Raw genomic sequence first — 13,417 nt, forward strand, 5'->3', positions numbered from 1 at the left:
TAGAGACATTTACTAAATTATGTCGTTTTCCTTTAATAACAAAAAATTGATAGTATACACCAGAGTACTTGACCTTCTGCTGAAAGACGTCGTGTATCTAGCCAACAAGTAGAGTTTTGTTGGTTACACTTCCAGCCAAATCACTGAAGTGGAAGGTATGAAACTATGTGGAATGTAATATCTACATTATTTAACGTATAAAATAAGCCACTACAACTGTAGCTTAAGGGGAAACCAGACAGCTGTGATAACATATCGTCTAAATCAATATAACTGTTTCCCAAAACAGAGGAAACCTATTCCACAATTGTTGCTGAATCTGACACACAAACGGCAAAAATCTTCAATACATTTACAAAAATGTTCCTGTATTAGAAAGTCGAATAAAGTGTGAGAGTGGCCGAATCACTGGATTCTAAACTAAATTTTTAAATGTTAAAGAAAGTGCCTATGATATCGACAACACACATACGCTTCTCATGCATACGTTTATAGTCTCTTGCTTTCAGAGGAATAAGCTACAGATATACACATATTCGACAGTATTACTTCATGAATAGGTTCTATCTTATATCATTGAATCAGTGTGACTTTGCTGTTTTGTATATGTATTGAAGATACCTCCTGCCTCTTGGTTATTTAGTTACCCACTGAGCGCAAAAAATAGCAACTGTTTCGTTAGTTAAATAGAAAATACTTACAAACAAATATTATCCTTATGACGCATGTGACTTTCTTCTTTCTCACCGTTTGGAGCGCTAGTGTCGCTCCAGCTGTCAAACCGTAACAACTTTCGAACCAGCGAGTTCCATGACTGTATGTATTACACTGTGCATTGAGCGCCAATTAATCACTGAAAATGGAATTGCGTTACTGTCGCAAGCAATACGACTTGAGACAGTGTACTGTTCCATGTAGTGAACTTGCAATATGAAGAAAGAGTCATTAATATGTGGGCCTTTTACTTAACTATACCCAATAATTTGAACAACGTATCATTACATATAACTAAGAACTTGCAATTTTAGAGTATTTGGTTTGTGTAGATTTTGGAATTGAAAGCTTGCTGACTTCTTGTTGGAACAGGCAACCAAAGAGTCTCAAAATTACTCTTGCCTAAAGTATTCAGCAATTGATTAAAGCGCACAAATTGCGATTTTGCTTTATTGATGCATCCAGATACAGCAAACTAACAAGGACTGGTAGGTTATGGTGAGGACTAATCAAGAAATGGTCGTAGGTTGGCGGGGGTTGGGGAGGGTGGGGGCGGTAGCGGACGGCCGGAAACTTTAGGTCTGCCGCAGGCCCCAACTACTTTAGTCACGCCTGTGCATTTGTATAATTAAACCCAGTGGCATCTTCGCGCCATGGAAGCTTTACTTGAGCTCGCAGAGAGACCACAAAGCGTTAAAATTACAAATTCTCATTTGGAACGATAGCAATTCGAATGCTCAATCTACTTTCGCAAGTCAGTACTCCGTGGATATCACATTTGAAGAAAATGTTTTTAATGACTGAAACGTTGTAATGGAAGGGAGAATATTTCAGTACGTAGAAAACTGACGAAAACAAGTGAGTGTCACTCAACATACCGTGGTACGATGTGAAAAAGACTTCATTATAAGAATGTAATTTATAGGAAATGATGGGAAAGGAAGGGTAAAGGGTAGTTATTGGTAAAGATACAACTATTACAGGCGAGGGCTATATTCTCCCTAAAGTAGGTATAACTGAAAGATACGAAAGAAGAGAAAGGATCGGATAAGTATGAAATCAAGGGCTTATGATCTGCTGTTGTATTCACTGCGGTTAGTTGCTGGAATATAATAACAGAAGAAAAACATTTTCGCCATTTCTTTCACTAATTACTTATTTTTACGACCTAGGTTTCGAGTTGTCTGACAGTTGTCTAGCATCAGTGGCAAAGATATTATTGTGTCTACCAGCACAAACATAGACAGAGCAAATAATTTACAAATATCAAAGAAATTAACTGCTGATACGAAATGTACAAGTAAGTAAGTCCCAATTAAAATAAATTACTGGAAATGCCTTGGTAGTGGGACTGAAACGAAAAAATATGGATTGACCAATTGGTGGGGTTTGGCAGAATTAGGGAATGGAGACTAACTATAGTCTGTATGATCACTCACTACCTGTTCTGGATTATCATAGTGATGCCTCTTGATCTCCAGTATGTCAAGCAGAGAGAGTTTTTGTCAGTTGTATTTCAAAGGGAAATACCTGATAGCCTCTGTTTAGTGCCACACAAATGGTTCATCAACACTACAATTTTAAAGAGGGCTTTTAAATGATATTGCGAACAATCGTGTCCATGAAAATATTGGTGCTGTACTAAATGTTAATATGTTCATATTTACTTCAGTATTTTCAACATTTACATGTAACATTTCCAGTAACCTGCACAATTCACTTGTCCGTAATGTACTCGCGGACGATGGAAACCTTTTGTCATGCTCGCAGCACATGGCACTGCAGTTATTTCACCTCGCTAGCAGTACTCTTTGTCTGTAAATTCAGGCACGTAATTCATAGCCTTCTTCTCCCCTTTCTGCTAGTTCTCTACAGCTTGCAGCGTCTCTCGCATCCAAGTTTCCATCTTCTCCCATCATGCCAGTCCTCTTCTCGCTTGACTCTGTCCTGCATCGCACATTCCACTTCATCGTTCCAATGTAGCAAGTACATTACCCTTTACTGTATCGTGTAGGTCTCCAGTGGCATATTTTAGAGAACCATCTTTCCTCTGGCTTTCTTCTAAGATGTACATACCAAGTTAGCCGTTGTTTTCAGTTGTGTCTATAATACCTCTTGTAATTATCATTTATTCTAGTAGCACTTCATTTCGTATTTTGTCTCTTCTTGTTACTTCACAACTTTGTCCAAAAATCCATTCCTATTGCCTTTAATTTCTTCTCATTGACCCTGGAGACTTCCCACAGTTCAGCACCATACATAACTATGCTCTCATCTATAGTTTCGTATATACTCCTTTGCAAATTTTTTGACGTTGTTTTATTTTAAATAATGGAGTGTAACAGCTTGAGTGCCATCTTTTCGTTCTCTATTCTGCGCTTTATTTCCTAGTTGCTTCCACCTGTAGCCAAAATGATTGTCCCTAAATAGTTATGAGGACGGCTACACTTCACTATAGATGCACCATCCATAACAAGATCCCTTCCTGTACCTCCAACAGCGAAGAATTCAGTCCTTGTTTTGTGACGGCTCCCAAACCCAAGGTCCTCGGCGGTACTTCTGGGGCAGCCACCACAAATTGTATAAAGCGTGAGTAGTGACCAGGATGTAGCTATGTCTGTTGGCCGAAAAATAATTAATGACAAGAATTGCGCCAGCTAGAATGAAGAGATAACTTATCTTTATTTCTGACGAAACGTGCACCAGAAATACGAGTCCTAGTAATATCCAAGAGTAATTCGTGTACTGAGCCTAGTCCAATACAATTGCAAATATCACACTGCAATAGCTCCGCTATAAACTCCACGAAAGGCTAGCAATAGACAATGGGCAATAGACTGTCCGTCTCGCTGCCAGCGCTCCTCCTTTAATGCAAAAGGCAGAGGGCGCTGCGGACCCGAGCTCAGCCATGGCGCGACCTCTTCGGTCGGCGGTAACGCCCTGAGACGCCGACGGCCTTGACAGGAACTGTGGCCAACGATGTTCTGTCAGGGCGCGCGTGCGCGAGTTGGTTGGTTGGTTGGTTTGGTCAGTGGATACAACACAAGTCTTCTGGTCCAGACTGTATACCAATTAGTTTCTTTTCAGAGTATGCTGATGCATTAGCTCCGTACTTAACATTCATATACAACCGTTCGCTCGGCGAAAGATCCGTACCGAAAGACTGGAAAGTTGCACAGGTCACATCAGTATTTAAGAAAGGTATTAGGAGTCATCAACGTAATTACAGGCCCATATTATTAACGTCTCAACGTGTTAGAGGCACTTAATATAGACCACAGACTGAAATGATAGAGAAAACGTATCCGTTCAGTTGTTGTATCAGTCTAGTCGGCAGAAGCGATGTCGTAGGCCAGTCGTGGAGAGACACGACTCAGACAAGCCCACCAGACAGCGGAAATGAAGTGTGGAACGCAGTGGAAGTGTGGTATATGTACGTATGTGTGTGTGTGATGTTGCAGTGAGGGTGGGCGAGAATGTGGTGGTCCGCAGCTCTGAAGACTCGTCGGTGACCATCCCAGAGCCCCGCAGCTTCCCAGACCTCGTCAAGGACGTGCAAGCCGCCATGAGAGGAGAGCAGGAGTTTGCCCTCGACAAGGTGAGTACGGCTACAGAACCCAACTGACCCACGAGCCGCCGACACTTTCCCCCAAAGCCGAGTGTACGTTTACACGACGATGCTTGCGTGCGCTACGAGCTATCAACTTGTAATTTAATTTTTGTTATTGTTAACCAACCCAGAAATTTACACATCATTTCCCTCTCATACCTACTACATTTCGTCCGGCATCAAAATCAAACACGTAAAAGCCACCAAGAGGACGATTTTCATTCATACAGATAAGTTATTGTACAATCTACTAACGTCGTAGAGATTGTTACATACAGTTTATTACTAGTTATCTGTGTAGCACTGGAACTCTGGAGCTCAAGTACATTCTTGACCTTCAGAGACAAAGCGATAAAATTCATGGACTGCTCGTTAATAAAATAAATTTTGTACCTATAATCGACTAGTTGATAATAATCGTGTCGTAAGTTGTGAATAGAGCGATTATGTTGCTTACTTGACATTTTGTTTCTACAGTTGTATCCTACAGATATCCTTCGCAGGCTGGAGTCTCGGATTTCGCAAGGTTTCTCATTCCATTCGGCCACCTAAATAAATGTGAGAGAGTAGAGTTCATTTTCACCAGAGTTTCCACAAATTTTCTGGCCCCAGTTTTAAACGTCTTCGTAATAACTTAACGAGGGGCGCCCATAAATACATCTGTTAGAACATGTCATATTTCCCGACTTTCGAAAAGCGTTGGACTCAGTTCCGCACTGTCGATTGCTACAAAACGTGCGCGCTTACGGTCTGTCCGATGACATACGTGGTTGGATAGAAAGTTTTCTAACAGACAGGGAGTAGTAAGGCGTCCTGAATGGGGTGAGCTCAACACGGACAAGCGTAACTTCAGGTGTGCCCCAGGGCAGCGTAATAGGTCCTCTGCTTTTTACGATTTACGTAAACGATCTGGTTGATGGTATTGACAGCAGCCTTAGACTGTTTGCTGATGATGCTGTAGTCTACAGGAGAGTAGTATGATATGAAAGTTGTCAACAAATCAATGAGGATTTGCAGAAAATAATTGCGTGGTGTAATGACTGGCAGGTATCTCTCAATATTAGTAAGTGTAACCTACTGTGTAAAACAAGGTGAAAATCCCCATTAATGTACGAGTACAAAATAAATGCCCAGTCTTTGGAAGTTCTAACGTCCGTCACGTGTCTGGGTGTGACTATTCGAAATGGTCTCAAATGGAATGATCAGATTACACAAGTAACGGGTAAGGCGAACTCAAGATTGCGGTTTATTGGTAGAATCCTGAAACGATGCAGTCTTTCAACAAAGGAATCAGCTTACAATCCGTTAGCTCGTCCATTCTTGGAGTATTGTTCGTCTGTATGGGACCCTTAACCAGTTGAACCTGACTCAAGAGATTGAGAAGGTCCAAAGAAGAGCGGCAAGATTCGTGAGTGGTACATTTAGCCGTCGCGAGAGCGTTACAAACATAGAAAGTTTGAAGTGGGACACACTTGCAGACAGACGGCGCGCTAAACAGAAGGGGCTGCTCACTAAATTCCGAAATCCGATTTTCACCGAGTATGTAGAGCATATATTATTACTACCAATTTTCAAATCAAGCAATGATCACTATTCAAAGATAAGGGAAATTAGAGCTCGTACTGAGGCGTTCAGATAGTCATTTTTTCCTCGCGCGGTCCGCGATTGGAACAAAGGGGGTGGGGAATATGACTTTGGTGCGAATTGTGCTCTCCGCAACACACCGCTTGGTGGCTGGCGGAGTATATACATAGCTGTAGATGTAGAAGATGGCGTTAATACTAACGATACACTATGTTCCCACTTATCTCCACAGGATTCCAACATTTTCCTTCATGTGATTTACCTATTGAGAAGTGGTATTCAGTCCCTTATCCCGCAGAGTCTCCGTCTTCCTTATATTTCTTAAACGTTAACAAAATCACCACTGATCTGCATTTAGTTAAGAACACAGTTATCTGGAGGAACGTGAAGCTGTTTGCCTACAGTAATAACCAGTCTCTGTTCCCATTCTTCTGCATTGCTACTCGAGACGACAATAGAAACTGTGTAACGTGGTGTCCGTTCATTCGGACATAGACAGCACGTGGTCACGCACGGGGCCTTAGGATAGGTTGCTGCAGCTGCGAATGTAGGTCGGCCGAGGGGCGTACAGAAGCAGTCTGCATAATTTAGAGAATGATTGTGTCTGGATGGCGCAGTGGTTAACACACATTCACGGAGATCACGGGTTCGAACCCCAGTCCGGCATATATGTTACGACGATAACTCCGCGTAAAAGCCCGATGCGGCTGACATCATGAATTCGTTCATTTCCCTTTACTACCTCTCTCTCTCCCCCTCCCCTCCCCCACTTCACCTTCAATTGACATAACATATATATGTGAAGCATTTTACGTATACAAATACATAAAATTAAATATGTAACTTTTATTCACAACCGTAATCATATTTGCCAGAAAATGGGTCTCTTTTGTGACACTAATAAATCTTCCTTACGTTTTTGAAACACTAAGTTATGTGCAAATATGCGTGAAATACCATTACGTTGCTGCTCAGTACTACCTAAAATAAGAGAGAGGTTCTTTTTTCTATCCATGTACTTCGCGCATCTTATTACAGAAATTACTGGTATTTCCTAATACCTTATCATCTCAGCGTTTCAGTTGTTGCTCTGGCTTTGCGTCTGAGCTTTTCCTTGTCGTAGATGGGTTTTTGCTACTTCTCTAACGCCCTCAGGGTCAATGTGGCGCAAAAGCACAACTTTCCTCCTTCCTTTAGTTTCAGTAATTCCTGCTACTCAGCTTTCTCAGCCAAATTTTCCACTGACGATTTGTTAATTCCAGTGAATAAGCTTCCTAATATGATCGGAAATAGACTGCCCCTCGTCGCCAGTCAGATGAGTAAATAACACAAGGTCGTCATTCTGTTGCAGTACCACCGCCACTGTGGGTTCCCACACCGCCTGTTGCTGCCAAAGGGCAAGCAGGAGGGCATGCCCTATCTGCTTTACGTCACCATCACCGACTACCAGAAGGACATGGTGAGTATACATCATAATTAGTCTAACATACATAGGAAAGCAAGGCAGAGAAAAGTATGTTAGATACTAGTTACATATCTACAGGCTCATTAATTGAGAAGTCAGAGATGGAAACAATAAAGGATAAACGGGAATATTGAAAGATCAGGGATCTTGTAGCAGGTGATGGGCCACACCTCGTAAATGGACCTGTCATGTGTTCGCTCGTAGTGAAGAGGTACCTTGCTACTAGTAAGTAGCCTAAACATACAGTACAAAAACTGCTCATAAAAGTAAAAGAAAAGCTGTCTGCAATATTGATATGAAAAGCAATTGTTTGTCACGGATCGCTGCGGTGGAGGAGAGGCAGTGAGAGGGGAGGCCGGCCGCGGTGACCGTGCGGTTCTAGGCGCTACAGTCCGGAACAGTGGGACTGCTACGGTCTCAGGTTCGAATCCTGCCTCGGGCATGGATGTGTGTGATGTCCTTAGATTAGTTAGGTTTAAGTAGTTCTAAGTTCTAGGGGACTGATGACCTAAGATGTTGGCATTACTTGAGGTGGACTCAGTACAACAGTTCTTGTTTGCGTAGCACAAATACTATGACGTGAGATAAAATATCCGTGTTGATATTTTCACTGTTTATTATCGCAGTGCCTTAAACCATAGAGGGAGCGACCTACAATAATAAGGACTGTATAATCAGATGACAGTTGTTAGGGATCCCAGCGTTTCAATGCAGTTCCACCGTCGTAGTTGATGTGATTAAGCTGGTATCTGGTAGTTGCTTTACTGGATTCACCAGGTATTGCACTTTAGGAGTACAACATCGGGATCTTGTTACTTGTCTTCAGAAAGGTACGATGTTTTCGTAGATTAAATCAGAGACATCGAAACTGAATAGCGTTTCAAAAACAGTTGCTCCTGATATAGCATACATGTCCAAGAGGGTCAATAGCTGCAGCAATTAAAATAAATCTGATAAACTTTGTGCAACCTGTTGTTTGGCCTGTGCAAGTGGCTAGACAGTTTCTCTGGCGAAAGTTGTAAACATATTCTGATTGAAAATCTGCCCACTGGCAGCAAGACAGAATCAAGACTCTGTATCTGGAAGCTACTTGAAAAGAAGCTATTAAAATCACTATAAGTTGATAGTGCTCTGCGTAAGCTATATCCTATTTTGGAAAATAGCAGGAAATATGTACTCGGATTTACTTCGTATTTGGTCTACTCTAATTTCTTGTGACAGTGTCTGTCTGGAACATCCACTTAATAAGAAAGATACTCCATTCATAAAGATTGTCTGCGTGTTGCTAAGACGGGTTATTGATCACAATTCAGTTCACCCATAGCAGTTCGATGTCATTATTTCCGCGGAAGCTAATTTCCTCGCCATTGTTTACCTGCGTTTGCGCTTCGGGAGTAACAAAAGGCTATTGCTCATAATTTTGTGTGTGGTCTGCTTCTTTACAGTTCAGACGCTGGAGTTATACAAAAGAGTAATTACGTTTTATTGCAGTAAATACTCATTGTTTGAATGTTTTCAGTCCAGTATGACACCTATTTAACAAACGAAAGATTTAATAACGAAAATACGTTTTAAAAATGGATACTGTCACTGAAGATGTAAAGTTAACAAAGTATTGTGCCACTTATGACAGGTCTTTCCACACGACATGACGAGACAGGCTGTGTGTGCGATAAGAGAGCGAAAAATATGTCCGCTATCAGAGAAAGAAATTGTTAGAATTAAATAAATTTCAGTAATTAATATTTTCCCTATTCGTGTCATCTTCGAAGCACTTACATATCCTCTGTCTTAGACCCGGGCTTTTATTACGAATGATATAATGTCGAGAAATATCGATGATTAAATCTATATTAAGTGTATGGAACATTAAACTGTGCCGTGTACTGCATATTATTTTTAAGAGAGGTAAAGGACTATTCGTGCTCTTGTCTTTACATAAAGGTATCAGCAGCTGTCATTTCTTTATGATGGCCGCACAGAAAGCATTTTTATAACTTCTTTGCATATTCGTCTCCTTTGTTGTTTTCCATATACGAGCAGATTGCCGCAATGTACCACTACAATAAACGGCAGGCCTTTAAAACCGATGGCCTTATATTCTATTCTGCAGTGTTTTACTTGACTATAATTTCTGAAAGTCGTTATCCAAATCGCGGGACTAATTTTAATGAGTAATTTTTAAAACTTTGAGCAACACACTGTGTCTTTTCCTAAATGTATTTCACTGGTCACGGTTTTAATAGCTGACAAAGCAAAAGATTACAACCCAATTCAGTTTGTGTTATTCTATCTTCGCCGAAGACTAATTACAAATACACTCCTGGAAATTGAAATAAGAACACCGTGAATTCATTGTCCCAGGAAGGGGAAACTTTATTGACACATTCCTGGGGTCAGATACATCACATGATCACACTGACAGAACCACAGGCACATAGACACAGGCAACAGAGCATGCACAATGTCGGCACTAGTACAGTGTATATCCACCTTTCGCAGCAATGCAGGCTGCTATTCTCCCATGGAGACGATCGTAGAGATACTGGATGTAGTCCTGTGGAACGGCTTGCCATGCCATTTCCACCTGGCGCCTCAGTTGGACCAGCGTTCGTGCTGGACGTGCAGACCGCGTGAGACGACGCTTCATCCAGTCCCAAACATGCTCAATGGGGGACAGATCCGGAGATCTTGCTGGCCAGGGTAGTTGACTTACAACTTCTAGAGCACGTTGGGTGGCACGGGATACATGCGGACGTGCATTGTCCTGTTGGAACAGCAAGTTCCCTTGCCGGTCTAGGAATGGTAGAACGATGGGTTCGATGACGGTTTGGATGTACCGTGCACTATTCAGTGTTCCCTCGACGATCACCAGAGGTGTACGGCCAGTGTAGGATATCGCTCCCCACACCATGATGCCGGGTGTTGGCCCTGTGTGCCTCAGTCGTATGCAGTCCTGATTGTGGCGCTCACCTGCACGGCGCCAAACACGCAAACGAGCATCATTGACAACAAGGCAGAAGCGACTCTCATCGCTGAAGACGACACGTCTCCATTCGTCCCTCCATTCACGCCTGTCGCGACACCACTGGAGGCGGGCTGCACGATGTTGGGGCGTGAGCGGAAGACGGCCTAACGGTGTGCGGGACCGTAGCCCAGCTTCATGGAGACGGTTGCGAATGGTCCTCGCCGATACCCCAGGAGCAACAGTGTCCCTAATTTGCTGGGAAGTGGCGGTGCGGTGCCCTACGGCACTGCGTAGGATCCTACGGTCTTGGCGTGCATCCGTGCGTCGCTGCGGTCCGGTCCCAGGTCGACGGGCACGTGCACCTTCCGCCGACCACTGGCGACAACATCGATGTACTGTGGAGACCTCACGCCCCACGTGTTGAGCAATTCGGCGGTACGTCCACCCGGCCTCCCGCATGCCCACTATACGCCCTCGTTCAAAGTCCGTCAACTGCACATACGGTTCACGTCCACGCTGTCGCGGCATGCTACCAGTGTTGAAGACTGCGATGGAGCTCCGTATGCCACGGCAAACTGGCTGACACTGACGGCGGCGGTGCACAAATGCTGTGCAGCTAGCGCCATTCGACGGCCAACACCGCGGTTCCTGGTGTGTCCGCTGTGCCGTGCGTGTGATCATTGCTTGTACAGCCCTCTCGCAGTGTCCGGAGCAAGTATGGTGGGTCTGACACACCGGTGTCAATGTGTTCTTTTTTCCATTTCCAGGAGTGTATTATGAACAACAGCAGACATTAGTGTGGCCCGTATTCAAATCGTCTGCATATATCTCAGGTCTCCCTGAAAAGAGACTACAGCAAAACTCATCTCTCATCCCTCCCAAGGGATGCACACTTAAATACGACCTGCTTCCGTTACTGAATAATGTTATTTATTGTCAGCCCTTGTTCGTTGTTACTCTGCTACTACCAACTACGTGGACGAGGACAACATATTATCAAATTTTATGATGAGGGAGGAAATATTGTCGACGAATAACATTTTGGAGCTGTTCTCTCTCGTTGTTGCTCTGTTAAAGCGGCGTAAGTGGCCGATGTAACAGTTGGGTCTGCTTTGGTAATAGGTGAAGTGTTGCCAATGGAATTTGGCAGATAAATGAAACACATGCTGGAATCTTACATCACTAGGGGCTACGTCATGCATTAAACGGCGAACTTTTCCCTGTAGTTTATGTTTTTATTATTATTCTGCGAAAATTAGGGTCATTAGGGCCTTGTATACATCTAACCAGGCATTTACCATATTTTACATAGCGTTCAGTAAAACACATATGCGACAATACTCTTAGAAATAACCGTAACGCAGATGAATTGAGGCGGACACAAATAACGGAAACGGTAGTAGCTATAATAGAAAAAAAATGTATTATTCCATGAAAAGTAGATCAAGAGAGATGCATGACGGGCTGTTGCTTTAATGTGAAAACAATGGCAACGATAGAAGAGAGAGAAGAGTGAAAGAACGAAACGTGGCCGATTGAGAAGCGAAAAGAGAACTAAACGTAACTGGGAGGATATGGGAGCATTAGTTTTATTGCTCGACAGAGAGAAGCTGACTACTTACATTACTTTTTAGACAAAGTGATATGAAATTGAGGCCAGCATACAGTCAGTTTGCGAGACCGGAGCCGCTACTTCTCAGTCAAGTATCTTACAAGGGCTGAGTGCACCCCACTTGGCAACAGCGCTCGGCAGACCGGATGGTCACCCATCCAAGTGCTAGCCCATCCCGAAGGCGCTTAACTTCTGTGATCTGACGGGAACCGGTGTTACCACTGCGGCGAGGCCGTTGGCCTTAATAACTGTTTAGGCTGTAGCAATTATGATTCGTAATTATATTTGTCATAAAAGTTATTACGAGTGTAGTCATTTCCTAGTCGACCAGGGCTTCGGATTTGGGGGATCAGAAGCTAATTCCCCATGAAGCTGTACCTATGAGGAGTGAGACAATATGCTAGCGTGGTCCGTGATATCTTATCCCCACCCTGAAACCCCACAGACTGAGTACATGAACTAACCATTTTTGTCTGCTCTCCAGGTTGACGACAAGGTGACTCCTGATGACATCGATAGCCTGACCTCCCTCAGCTACTGTGGAGTGCTGGAAGGCAAGATACCCGACCGCAGGCCGCTCGGCTTCCCCTTCGACCGTAGAATCGAGTCTGTCGATGAATTCATGACGCCCAACTCCAAAGTCATCGAGATCACCATCAAGAACGCCAAGTAGCAAGTTATGCCCACCTGAGAACCAGACACGCCCGCCGGACTCGACCAGAACAACACAGTTAACAGCTTCAGCAACTAGAGCCATCTTGGTGCCTGCAGTCGACAACCAAATCCACATCATAAAGTCGATGAACTGTACAGCATTTGGTGGGCAGACAATAGCTGTCAACGGAGAATCTCATTTGTATTTTATTAACGATACAGTTACACCCAGGCAAAAGTAAATGTGCGTGAGTTGTGGATATCATCATCTGCTCATAACATATGGTCTGTCTAAAGTAAATGAAGATATCACAAGACCATAGTTTGTTGCCTACGCTGTAACATGTGTTTTCTTCTTACCTAATTGTATAAATAAATCTCTCTCAAGCAAAACTGTTGTTAATTCATTTTGTCATTCCTACCATTTTGTTTTCTTCGCTCCAGAGAAAGACGAAGAGCACTTTGTTATTTACCAGTGCATATGATCATAAACTGCTTCTCTAACAACAGTTACTGCAGTAGCAGCGATTCATGTTGAATGTTACTTAAGTTTCTTCTGATCCATTGATGAATGAATGGGAAATTTTCATGGTTCACAAAACTTTATACACATTAATTAACATCCTAACTGGACACTCGTCATGCAAACAAAACAGGGACAGACGTCACTGATCTCTTTGACTTGCAAAAGTAACTTCAAAACTGATTCTTCGCAACATCTCTACATCACTTTATGTAGAATTTTAACAATCGCTTCCAAAACAAAGCATTATTACTTTTGTACAATTTTGATGTTACAATTAAAATTTA

At 42.9% G+C, this 13,417-nt stretch overlaps 1 protein-coding gene across 1 annotated transcript in view; it reads left to right on the forward strand.

Annotated features, from left to right (window-relative positions):
* Positions 1-13,000, forward strand: part of LOC126336414 (hemocyanin-like) — a 49,154-nt gene extending 36,154 nt beyond the window's left edge. Inside the window, exons 10-12 of the mRNA XM_050000105.1 lie at positions 4,176-4,312; positions 7,260-7,367; positions 12,438-13,000. Coding sequence (XP_049856062.1) covers positions 4,176-4,312; positions 7,260-7,367; positions 12,438-12,626 — 434 coding nt within the window. The 3' untranslated portion in view covers positions 12,627-13,000. The remainder of the gene's footprint in view (positions 1-4,175; positions 4,313-7,259; positions 7,368-12,437) is intronic.
* Positions 13,001-13,417: the final 417 nt, after the last annotated feature.

The sequence above is a fragment of the Schistocerca gregaria genome, chromosome 2 (genome assembly GCF_023897955.1).
Source record: "Schistocerca gregaria isolate iqSchGreg1 chromosome 2, iqSchGreg1.2, whole genome shotgun sequence".
Classification (NCBI taxonomy): domain Eukaryota; kingdom Metazoa; phylum Arthropoda; class Insecta; order Orthoptera; family Acrididae; genus Schistocerca; species Schistocerca gregaria.